The 12,094-nt window shown below is 42.0% G+C and overlaps 1 protein-coding gene across 7 annotated transcripts; it reads left to right on the top strand.

The window, feature by feature from the left end:
- Window positions 1–4,011: 4,011 nt before the first annotated feature.
- On the top strand, window positions 4,012–11,999 carry gkap1 (G kinase anchoring protein 1). Of its 7 annotated transcripts, none has more exons than XM_080467848.1 (12): window positions 4,017–4,173; window positions 4,493–4,760; window positions 6,168–6,323; window positions 6,545–6,622; window positions 6,890–7,025; window positions 7,178–7,206; window positions 8,699–8,860; window positions 9,153–9,239; window positions 9,541–9,604; window positions 9,703–9,773; window positions 9,854–9,931; window positions 10,893–11,999. In XM_080467848.1, the coding sequence occupies exons 2-12, from the start codon at window positions 4,512–4,514 to the stop codon at window positions 10,932–10,934; spliced, it is 1,152 nt and encodes a 383-aa protein (XP_080323974.1). In that variant the 5' UTR covers window positions 4,017–4,173; window positions 4,493–4,511; the 3' UTR covers window positions 10,935–11,999. The 7 variants fall into 7 exon arrangements, with proteins under 7 accessions (XP_080323976.1, XP_080323974.1, XP_080323972.1 ...); XM_080467846.1 differs by having other exon boundaries at window positions 6,887–7,025; window positions 10,893–11,993; XM_080467845.1 differs by having other exon boundaries at window positions 6,869–7,025; window positions 10,893–11,319.
- The last annotated feature ends 95 nt before the right edge of the window (window positions 12,000–12,094 follow it).

The following is a 12,094-nucleotide window of genomic DNA, read 5'->3' as shown; positions in this document are numbered from 1 at the left end:
TAAGTCACTTTTGCCATGAACTGTCCTTTCACTGGAATGGTCTCTCCTGAGTAGCCCTTCAGTGTAACGCTGCTGCCCTCGAGTGACACATGTGAGAATGACTGTTCATACACATCTTCTGAGATAATGCTGACTCCTGCTCCTGTGTCAATTTCCATCGGCAATTTTTTTTCCATTTACTTCAAAGGTTGCTCTGTATGGCCGTTGGCCTGCACCACTTGCACTGAACACAGAAAACATCAGAATGTCATCTTCCTTTTCATCAGTTTGTACGTAGCCAGTCATTTTTCCTTCCTTTCGCTCACTGTTTCGCTTCCCCTTTTACACCTGCCTCTCACGTGTCCGCCCCCCAGTCCTGCATGCCTTCTGAATATGTCCGACTTTGCCACACTTATGACACTTTGCATTCTTGAAGTAGCAATCACTGGCGACATGATCCTTCCCATTACATCTATAGCACCCTACTTGTTTTGAAGGTGTGCGCTGGTCCCCTTTAACCTTGTGAACACCGGTGACTTCATCACCCTTCCGTAACTGCTGTGCATCCCGGTGGGCTGTCTCCATGTTAACTGCCAGCTCCACAGCTCTTGCAAAAGTCAGTCTATCCTCTGAGAGCAATTTGCGTTGGCACGCCTCAGAACTGACACCGCTGACAAACCCGTCACGCAGAGCTTCATCCAGCCTGTCCCCGAAATCACACTTCATGGCGAGTTGGCGCAGCTCAGCAGCATATTCCGTCGCTGTCTGGCCGCTTCTCTGGACACATTTACGGTATCTGAAACGTTCGGCAGTAACCAAAGGTTTCGGTTCGTAGTAGTCTCTTAGGATGGTCACAATCTGATTAAGAGTTTTATCCTTAGGCTTGTCAGGCTGAACCAGGTTGCGTAGGAGGCCATACGTTGCTGCACCGACTGAGCTCAACAAGATGGGAACTTTTTTACCATCGTTGACATCATGGGCGTCAAACAGCAACTCCATGCGCTCAACGTAGGCAGACCACGTTTCAAGCTCCGGCTTGAACTCGTCCGGTCCTTGGGGAAAAGTAACCCATTAAACCGAATATCCTCGTCGCCAATTATGTGGTGTTCTTCAATAACGAGGCGAGGCACGCGTTTCACTACTTATTATTCAGATATCTGGGAGCAACATAGACAACGTGATACAAGGGGGTTAACAAGCTGCCTCCGCTAAGACTTGCGCAGTAGGCACACAAGAGCTAACTACGGCAAGTCTACAAGGTCAAACTTAATGCACATATAAACAATATTAATACACCACAGTTCCCAAAAGGTTTGCAGAGATCTCCGGTTCCTCTCCAAACCTTTTTGTAAGACAGCGGGTGCAAAAGTGGCAGGAGAGACTGACAGCTGTAACTCACTCATATGAAGCTGTGACAGGTTGTCTGGAGATGTCTGGAGCCCACCAACTCGACGAATTCCAGGCAATGGTTAAAGGTACGAGAGGCATTCAGAAATAACACCCTAACCCTAAATTTACTTTTAGGAAAGTAATTTCTAAAAATGTATTTACATGCACTTGTTCAATTTGTTTATCATTATGCGAATGGTAAATGAAGAGAAACTAAGTCATACGATATTATACAAAAGCTATATGGACATATACTAGATATATGAAAAGGCAACAAATTCGTATACAGGTGAGGATTAAACCAGCGATTTCAAATAAACTCGAAAAATACCCGCAGAGAGATTTTCCAGGTTTCAAAAAAAGGTGCACAATTTATTTAAACAAACAAAAAACTATTCTCTGTGGCTGACTTTTTGAAAACACAAATACTCATAAATCCTAGTTTCTCCGGGCCTGTGTGTTTGCACCCGCACATGAGGTAGAGAAACTGTCACTCCTTCCTCTTTCCACACTCACAGCTGTACCTACTCCTGATTGTAAGGAGGGCCTGACTAGGAGGAGGAGTATGTTTTAATTGTAAGTTTATATGCAAGGTTGTTTTTTTTTTCCAATATTCCATAGCCCGAGTTCTGACATTTCAATGAGATTGTTGCCAGATTTCTTTATACTTGAGGAGATTATTTGTTACATTTTAACTGCGGAGTTCTAATGTGATTTATATACACACTTCATTTAAATGAGTGCTCAGAATCATGGCTGAAACTGAAGAACGATAAAAAGCCAGACCAAAGAAATTTACCACCAGCTGTCACTGATTACTATGCTTTATCTCTGTTGTTGAGTTTTCCTGTGACATTTCAATAGTCTGAAATTTTTACGAATGTGCAATGTTGCTCTACACATTTGTCTGTATCACACTGATATATAGTTGCATTCACACACATTTGTTCATGACGGTGCATGTTTTTGTCTAAATGCATTTGTCTTTGTAGATCCACCCCAGCCCACCAGCCGATTCACTGAAGAGACTGATGGCAGCTTTTAAGATACGCGGCCAACTCCTGCAGGCTGAGGTCGACGAAAAGCAGGAAGTGTTCTGTCCATATGCACAACAGTGGACCGAGAGCACAAACGGGAATCCAGTGATCAAGGAGAATGACGAAAAGAATGACTTTCATGTGAACAAGAGGAGACTTTGGTGAGAGTTTGGATAATCCGTATCTACTGGACCGTTCTCCGACCGACCCGCTGTAATCACGTTGAAGTACAGTTTCTGTCAATAGCTTGCTGCAATAAGGCCAGTCAAATAAATAGGATTATTCAGATTTTTTTCAAAAAGTAAACTAGTAAACCAGTGAGGTCCTCGAGAAAGCTTCAGACCCTCACAGTCAGTCCGCACAAATACAGGACCACAGACAACCGCAGTCAAAACATGGAAGCATAAATGTTCCTCAGTCCTATACTGAGGAGGCGCTTCCCAAAACACCTGTTGCAACATCATACACAGAAGTACAAGCTGAAGAAACAGACTATAACACACATGAAAACAAACATGCACAACACACACAGCCCCCTTTCTCTTCTACAGCATTTGCAACAACCGAAATGCCTGAAGGCAGCCAGATACAATCAGGATCTCAGGAGAGGAAAGCGGGAGGTCATCCAGAGGAGAGTGTGCAGCTGATACAGGTTCGTGTGAGCCGCAGGAAGCTGAGAGAGATTCCAGCACCTGGTCAGGTCACGAGTTTAGCCACAAGGAGGCCACAGTCTTCTGTGGACTCCAGTACAAAGACAATAACTGAGGACTCCATAGAGGTGTCCAGAGACATATGACGTTGCTTCAAATAATATTCATGCGTCATATGGCAAGACGATTGTCAATGGCAGATGCCATTAACGTCAGAGTGCACACCCACCTGCCGCAACTTCAGACTTACTTTGTTTTTGTCTTTAGCCATCCCATCATAACATTGATTCACCAAGTTACTGGATGACTTCCTCAGACATTTTGGTTCATACTGAATGGTGTGGAGAATACTGTTTAGGTTGTTTTTTGTGTGCATTGATTGAAAAAAAAACCTGTACACTTTGTACTGATGATTGCTTGTTATTTTCATTGTGATTATTCAACATTTAGTTTGATCACATTATAATATAATAAAACATCTAAAATGCACACCTTTCTGTTTCTTTATCGTTATTTGTGCCTTTTGCCAATCCCCTCACCACCAAACTATCAACATCACCTGTCTCCTTTCTCTGCTGTGACTTTGACAAACTGGTATTGGCTCGAGTGCCCTGTGACCCTAAACAGGACAAAGTGGTATAAAAGATGGATGGGTGAATGGATGGAAGTGGATGCAAGTGCTTTGGGGGAATTACTATATATTTGAAGACATTCTGTTGAGTTGTAATAGTTCATCAAACAAAAGTTACTTCCTCAGTTGTATGCTACTACTACTACTACTGATGATGATAATAATAATAATAATATTATTAATAATAATAATAATAATAATAATAAAAATAATAATAATAATAATACATTTGTATTTTATTTCGAATAATAAAGCTGCAACAAGAACCTGCTGTACACACCTCCGAGCGACAGGTGTCGCTATGAGTCTAAAAGTTGATAACAGCTGAACTTTCCAAAGAAGAAGAGACGCTTCGTTGTTGGTGGACTCGTACCGACAGAACAGACCGCAGCTGTAACGAAAAGGTGAAAGTACTCTACAGGAACTTTTCCCATCAGAAGTGTCTCTCCAGCACAACTTTGTGACAGCACCGAAACGAAACATCAACGTGAGTCCATGAATATGGTCGTGACCGGCTCGTACGGACACCTTTGCACTTGTTCAGGAGCTAACAGACCCCCGGCTAAGTGTTGCTAAGTGATGCTAACCTAGCATCATTCTTCAAATTGATTTAATGGTTTATCTCCACGATGCGCTTCCTGCGATAAAGCACACACCGGCTCGACGACGCGTTACTCTACAATAACTTTACCGTGGTCAAGTTTTAATCATTGTGCTTGTGGCGAGGCTGCAACTCCAAGCTAACTCGTGTTATAACCGTGTGAGTTATTGTAACTCCTTTTTCTGTCTTTAAATGTCTTCCTCAGTATTTTTTGTACTTTCGAGATGGCGTCGTCTGCAATGATCACCGTCCCCACCACCGCCTCCCGCTTCGCCCTGCTCCAGATTGACTCGGGCTCGGACTCTGACACCTCCGAGCCGGGGAAGAGCACCACCAAGACCGGACGGGAGTCCTCCGCTAAGCCCCGGCAAGGGAAGGCAGGAGCACCCGGGGGCAAAGCAGCTCAGGGCAACGACAAGAAGAAAGACAAGAAGAAGAAGAAGAAGGAGCAGCAGCAGTGTGAGGCCAATGAGGTGAATGTCTGACGTGTCTGTTGCCCTGACCTTTTGGTTTCACTTCAGCTTAACTGTAAGAAGAGCACAGCCCTGAGTATTGTGCCTGCCCTAAAATCACTTTATGCAGGTCTTCAAACACTCAGCTTGCTCATAGAGTTATGTGGTTAACTAAAATCATATCAATGCTGCACAAGTGTTCTGTTATTTCAAAACCACAGAGTTTTGGGTGTATGTAGACAAAAACTCTGGACATCACACCAACCAAAGAGTGACTAAACTTGTCACTTTTAGGTTTTATTTTCTGAGGCCATTAAATACCTGTACAAGTACCGATACATGTTTTCATTTGTGCTCCATAGATGTGTACTTCTTGTTTATTATTCATTCATGCAGTAACATTCTGGTCATCTCTGTAGTATGGACAGGAAGGTTTGGATCCAACATTTGGTGCAGTTTTCTTTACTATAAACATTAAACTCTTTATTTTGTTGCATGATAGCTCTCCCTGATCCTGAACTTCAGCTGTCACTTTTTACTAATGATTGGCAGAAATGGCATTGACCTCATTATAATAAGCACACACAAAATCATAATACATATAGCCTGTTGATTTGATGTACAAAGGTTTTTTGTTTTTTTTAAGCTATTTTTTAAATACGCAAGGTGAACAAGAGACTGTCTTAAGTGCAGCCTCTTTGATCCCATATCCTCATTTAAAAAGGTAAAAATTAGGTGTGGACAAGTCGACTTGTACACAACATCAAACTGTGGACTTAAGACTGTTATAGAGTTCAAAATTGTATGTGCAATAAATGTAATTACTTCAGTTGTACATTGGTAGACATAATCCACTTGTGTAAAGATAGTGATTGGTGTAAGATATCTTTCTAATCCAGTTCAAATTGGAGAGAATTTTGTCTCTGGACAAGGAGCAAGTTTATTCGACTCATGTTCGTGTCTGAGCCATGCTAAGCACAGTCCCCGTCTCAAAGTATTTAATTCTTCTTTGGCGTATCCAAGGCTCATGCTTTGTAAAATATTTCTAACAGCAGAAGAAACATAGAAATGGAGAGAAAGGAGCTTGTTTGAAGTGATGTTTCAACCTACATGACTGTAAGCTTCTAAAATATTGCCAGAGGACGCAGCGCAGTTTCCTCTCATCATCCACATCAGCTGCAGTGTGCTACGACAAAGTTTAAAGCCGAAGTGCAGTGACTTAAAAACACACTGTACGTGTGTGTGAGAGTTGACGTGTATGGCCAAAGTACTGACATAGTGTGAGTGCGTGCATGTGTGTGCAGGATGGGTCAAATACCAGGGATCGTTGAGGCTCGGCTAAGATTTTCTCCTGAAGACGGGTGGATGTTAATATGTGATGGTAATATTGAGGTGATGTTTGAACTGTTTTTTCTTTCCTTACTCTAGTTGCGTAATCTGGCCTTCAAGAAGATCCCGCAGAAGTCGTCCGCTACTCCTTGCATGTCGCTTTCTGGAATAGCCAGTGAGCTTCTCAACCCAGCAGCAGGAGACCCCAATATACCTTCAGAGGGGTGGCAGCAGTGGAAGCAGAGAGATGAGCAGGTGAGACAAATATAATGAATGTGTCAGCAGTAAAGACACCATTGAAGTTCCATCTCTGATGTGTCAAGCTTCACTAATCTGAAACTAGAAGTTTACATGAGCAAACAAATGTATGTTGATGATTCCTACTGATAAATGTGAACATCTGACTCATCACCCCCAGAAAGCAGTGTTTACTGACTGGATAATATTCCTTATTTGCTTTCCTCGTCTTCCCTCAGATAACCACAGAACTGTATGAAGCAGACTTGGAAAAGGCGTTGATTTTAAGCAAACTTGAGTTTGAACAACAAAAACAGGTACACATAGACATTTACTGGAACACTCGCATACCGATTTGGCTTTTGAGATTTAGGGAAAATACATATTTTTTTCCAGTTATGCTGGTCTTATTAAAGTATATAAATATATATGAACAAAGTGAATCCCACTTGAGTATGTACCACCTGACATTTAGCAGCGAAGACCGTGCCGCACACTTTGTCTTATTCATGATTAAGTTGTGTTTCCCTGTGACGCACCTGTCAAACGTTCATGAACTGCAGTTATTTGCTTCCATACAGCAGAGCAACCCGAACGCATCCTCGCCAAAGTCACGGGCAGGAAAAGAGGGTGCAGGCAAAAAAGACAAGAAAAAGAATCAGCAGGCAAAAGACAAAAAGACGGTTTCCCTGCAGGACTTCCAGGCTGAAGGCAGTGCAGGTGAGACGAGCTCTGTGTTGTCAATCACATGGCACAAACTCACAGAAAGATTAGAGGAAGAAAATACATTATTAAATGCAGTTTTCTTTCAGAAAGTGTGTGTTTTGTGGGGGGTCCAAATTGTTTGATCATTGTATTTTTTCTCTTTGCAGAACAATTAAGTAAAAAACAAGAGAAAGAGGTGAGCGTCGTACACTCTATGAACCTGTGTATACAAAGTGAGATTTTCCAAGTGATGTTGAGAGATATGAGTTGATACTGGGGAATAAATGACTGAGCAGAATCACAAACTCTTACTAATGACTGACTATATGACTGGGTCCTTCTTTCACGATGACTTCTTTTAATGTCTGTTACACTGAACCCGAGACACAGGAGGTGCCCAAATGTATTTAGTAAATTCTTGTCATTTTTCCAAACTGTTGACAGCAGCCACCTTCTTCTCAAATGATTCCTTTATAACTCTGAACCAAACTAGCAGCTGCTCTTTTCACTGCTAATCGTTATATCTTCCCTTCTGTTTTGTTAAAGTCTGAAGTGATAAGTTACTGATAACCAGATTAGTTTCAGAAAAAATAATGTATAATTTCCCAAATCAAACCAGAAAAGAATGAGTGATGATCAGATACCTAGTATTGAGTGATCCGGCTGATTCAGAGGATGTGTGGAGCAGAAAGTGCTCAGTAGTTTTCCATGAAAGCTTTTTATGCCACTTTATCCGGGTTGTGGGAAGACTGAGGTCTGCCGCAGCCAGCACTGTATGGACAGCAGGTACATCCTGGTCATTATCGCGGCTCATTTCAGAGAGATGGCGGCTCATTTCGAGTCACCAATTTAATTACAAGCTTTTTCTTGGAAGCCAGAGTACTGAGCAAAACCCCATTAAGGCACAGAGAGGACAGGCAAACTTCACATAGCAAGTCCAGCTGGTTCGAACCAGCAACCTGTTTACTGCGAGGAGCTGATGTCATTTACTGAACCCACCAAGCCAACCTTTTGGTTAAAGATTGAAACGCAGTGTTTCAGTCATACAGTATCCCTTAGGCTTATTCGTCCAGGTAGGGGACATCTCAACAAACTCAATATGGTCAACTAGGCTTGGAGTCTCTGGTCTATCTAGTTCACCTGTTCATGATGCTCCCCCTGACTAACCTGGCTCGTCCCACTGAATTTCTATGGAGCTAAGGTATTACAGTATCTATCAAATACTTGTTAGAATTTCCCTAAACTAGTCCGAATAAGGGACGTCAATGATCCAGTGACGGTGTCCTGGTTTGAGACCCCACCCCCTCACTGCCAGGTCTTATAGGATCTGCTAACATCTCCGGGTCAGAAACTAAGACCCCCCCCTGTCGGAGGTCGTGTGGTATCACGCTTCAACTGGTCCGGACTGTTAAGTAGCCAAGGAGATCCACACATTATTATGCTATTGATCATAATGGTATGGCTGATCAGGGCATACATATAATCCTTAAATCAAAGTTATTCTCTAGTTACTTATAAAACTCAATGAAGTAGTTTCAGCCTCATTTTTCACCCTGTCCTCACAAACTAGTTATCTTGTACTGTCAACAATAACATGATCTGCATACATGGAAACTAAATATGTGGCTTTGTTTCATGTGTCCGATGCCGTCCTCTCCTGCTGTGACACAATCCACCCCTTCTTTCAGGACACCAGAGCGTCTCACTTAGCATTAGGACTCGGGCAGGAGGAGCGTTTCTTTAACAAATTGGAAGACGACGTGAGTCAGATTATCCAAAGGGAGAAAAGACGTGAGCAGTTTGCCAACAGCCAGGGACAAGAAGTTACCACCTCCACAGAACATGAGCCGGTGAGTCCACACACACTCGCCTAACTCATTGTATTCATAAGGCCTCTTACAAACAGGTTAAATCTTTAGACCCGAACTGAGTAGCTGCAATGAAAGGTGGAGTTTTGCCTCCTTATTTCTTTTCTTGTCCTCTGACATGTCACACTCTGTTCAAATAACTACATGTTCATGTTTTACTGATGGATAAATTACAATAACCCAAAGGTTGTTTTTTTCCTTCCTCTTATTACTGAGCTGATTGAGTATGAGATGTGAAGCTGTCCTGACATGTATTTTTCTTGTCTCTTTTCAGGACCCCCGAGCAGAACAGCTGAAGTATGACCTGGAGAAGAAAGATCAGGAGATTGAGAAGCTAAAAAAGACCATCTCACAGTGGGAGGTCTGCACTTACTAGCAGTCTATAGGCATTCTTTCATTTAACCCGATTTGTTATTGAACCACAGTACACACACACACACACACACACACACACACACACACACACACACACACACACACACACACACACACACACACACACACACACACACACACACAAACGTTAAGGTTTCTCAGCACAATGAGAGACAGTCTAAAGACAAGAGCTTAGATTTCCCACCAGTGATGCAACACTCTTTTTCTGCCTCACTGACATCCTTTTCTTTAAAGTGATTTATTTATTTTTATTGTCCTCTCTGCAGGTGAAATATAAAGAAGTCAAAGCAAGAAATTCCCAACTGCTAAAGATGCTCCAACAGGGAGAAAGTGAGTTGACTATTAAACAGTATATCCTCCTTCCATTTACTTTCTTTCTAATCGGACTTCTTTCATGTTAACGGATATTTCTAATCTCTCTCCCTCAGTGAAGGATAAAGCAGAAATACTTGTTCAGGTTGAAGAATTGTTGCATATTAAAGAGGAACTGTCATCCCAGGTGAGCAGTGAGCGTCTGTGGCAGAGGAATATCAACGTGTCCAATGTCTCCACATTTATACATCACGTGTTCTTCTTCAGGTATCATTACTTCATGGTGCCCTTGAGCAAGAAAGGTCTAAAGTTAAAGGACTTCAGTCAGACCAACCAAAACATCAGGTGAGCGCTCAAATGTCCATTTTTATCTTGAGTTTTGTTTGAGATCCTCAGAGCTTTGAATTAAAGCACTAATATTAAAAAAAATATAAATAAACAATCCTGCTGACTCAGGTTCAATGTCATTGAAACCTACATTATACATAAATTCCTAAATGATGCATTTGATTACTTCAGCTGTCTCAATATGTTTTTACTTTATTCGTCACATTCACCTCCTCCTACCAACACACACTCACTCACCAGTTGTGAAGGAGGTCATGCAAGTTGCAGAAGCTTTATTTGGAGCAATGGAAGAGTTTAGCATTTTTCTCAAGGACAATCCAACATGGGAACAGCGGGATGGGAGATCGAGGAGGAACTCCTACCAACTGAACCACACTTTATTTTTTTCTCATCTCCTCTCTGAAGGCAGAGTTTCTGGCGGAGCCGTTTTTCAGTGTTCACTTGCTTACAAAACTGTGATAGTGAGGAGCCTCCACAGTGAGTAGAGTTGGTTCAGGTGTGATTAGTAAGACCCCTGGTCGCCTCCCGTTAAAGGTCGGCCAGGCCTGTCCTGCTGGAAGAGGGCCCAGGAGCCCAGGATCCCAGAATGGATGCAGAGTCGTATCTCTCAGTAGGTCTGCTCGGGATCCTTCGAAATGAGATGAGGAAGATGCGGCTGACGGGGATGTCTGTGTTTTCCTGACTCTCCATAATGACCCTGTTACTACATGCAGAAAAGATGATGGATGGATAATGTGACAATAAATGCATCCGTTGTAAAAGTTCTCAAAATATTTCATTTATAATTTCTTTCTTGGTGAAATATCAAGTCTTGAAACTGTGAATAATCCTACATGAATGTCTGCCCTGTGTTTAAATAGTTTTATGTTGATTTATATTAATAAAACACGAGATGCCAAAAATAAAAATACACTAAATAAATATTTCCTCTCTCTGTTGTTTGTTCCCGTCTCTACAGGGTAACAAGAAAGGGAAGAAAAGTTCTGAGGCGGATCTATGAAGGTGTCGGAAGGAAAATACCTGAAAAGTAAAAATAGTAAAAAAAAACTATTTACTATCAGGGTTTTCCCTTCTTTTCTGTTTTTAAGCTAGGGGGTTTCTCTCTGCCCATAATGCATGACCCTATAAACAAAAACACAAAACACTCTGAAACGTGGCATGTTCTATTGCATACACAACCGAACAGACATTTAACTTTGAATTTAATAAGTTGGGCCACCTTGCTGCCCCCTGCAGGCGGTAGAGTGCAGCTGCATCTGGAGTCCAGTTGTCAAATGTGTGCCTCATCTTTTTCATGGGCTCTTATGCCAAGTTGACAGATGTGAAATGTAAGTTTTATTTTTGTTTGTACTTCACTGTTGAGTATATAAAATACGTTTTCAGTGAAAAAAAGTTTCTTGTCCTGAGTATGAAGGGGGTCGATCACAATCCTGGTGCAGATGAACCTCGGGTAGGACTCCTAACGCTGTGGACGCTTACCTCAGGTGTGAATCATTATGAGACAAATAGTCCTTGCCAGCAAGAATATATACAGAGAAAGTGGAATTTATAGATGCTTACACCCCCTCAAAAAATACAAGAAGCATCTAGCTGGAAACCTGGAGATGTGAATGCTGCACAAAACGCAATCCTGTCTTGCAGCAATGCTAAGAGGAGCTTGGCTATACATGAACCAGTATCCTCCAAAAGACGGACGCCAATAGAGGCAGAGATCCATAAAGGTGTACCTGTGAGAAAGAAAAACTATAACGAGCGCTCTATTCCTGAGGCACAGGGTAACAGCTCTACACCACCCAGCTCAAGAGATCCAACAAAGAGCCTGGGAGCCAATCCAAAGCCGAATGCTCAAGTTACCATGAAGAGCAGCATTCACGGACGGGAGGAACCGTCACCATTGCTGTTCTGCATAGACCTGAACTCCCTCAAGTCAAACCATCTGAAAGGCTGTGCACGGATACCTATTCTAAAGTGAACCATCTGCCACATACATGGATGACATCATTGATCCACAAAAAAACTAATGAAAGAAAAAAATAAACAATTGTTGCATACAAACATGACACATAATATGCTTCTTTCCATGTCTGCGTTCCCATATCTTCCTTTCACCAAGTTATTTCTATTTAACAAAGTTAAAAAAGTAGTTTCGATCTTACCTTT

The sequence above is a fragment of the Lipophrys pholis genome (assembly GCF_963383615.2).
Source record: "Lipophrys pholis genome assembly, chromosome: 7".
NCBI classification, from domain to species: domain Eukaryota; kingdom Metazoa; phylum Chordata; class Actinopteri; order Blenniiformes; family Blenniidae; genus Lipophrys; species Lipophrys pholis.
Note: the sequence above shows the minus strand (reverse complement) of the source record. Positions and strands in the feature narration are given on the sequence as shown.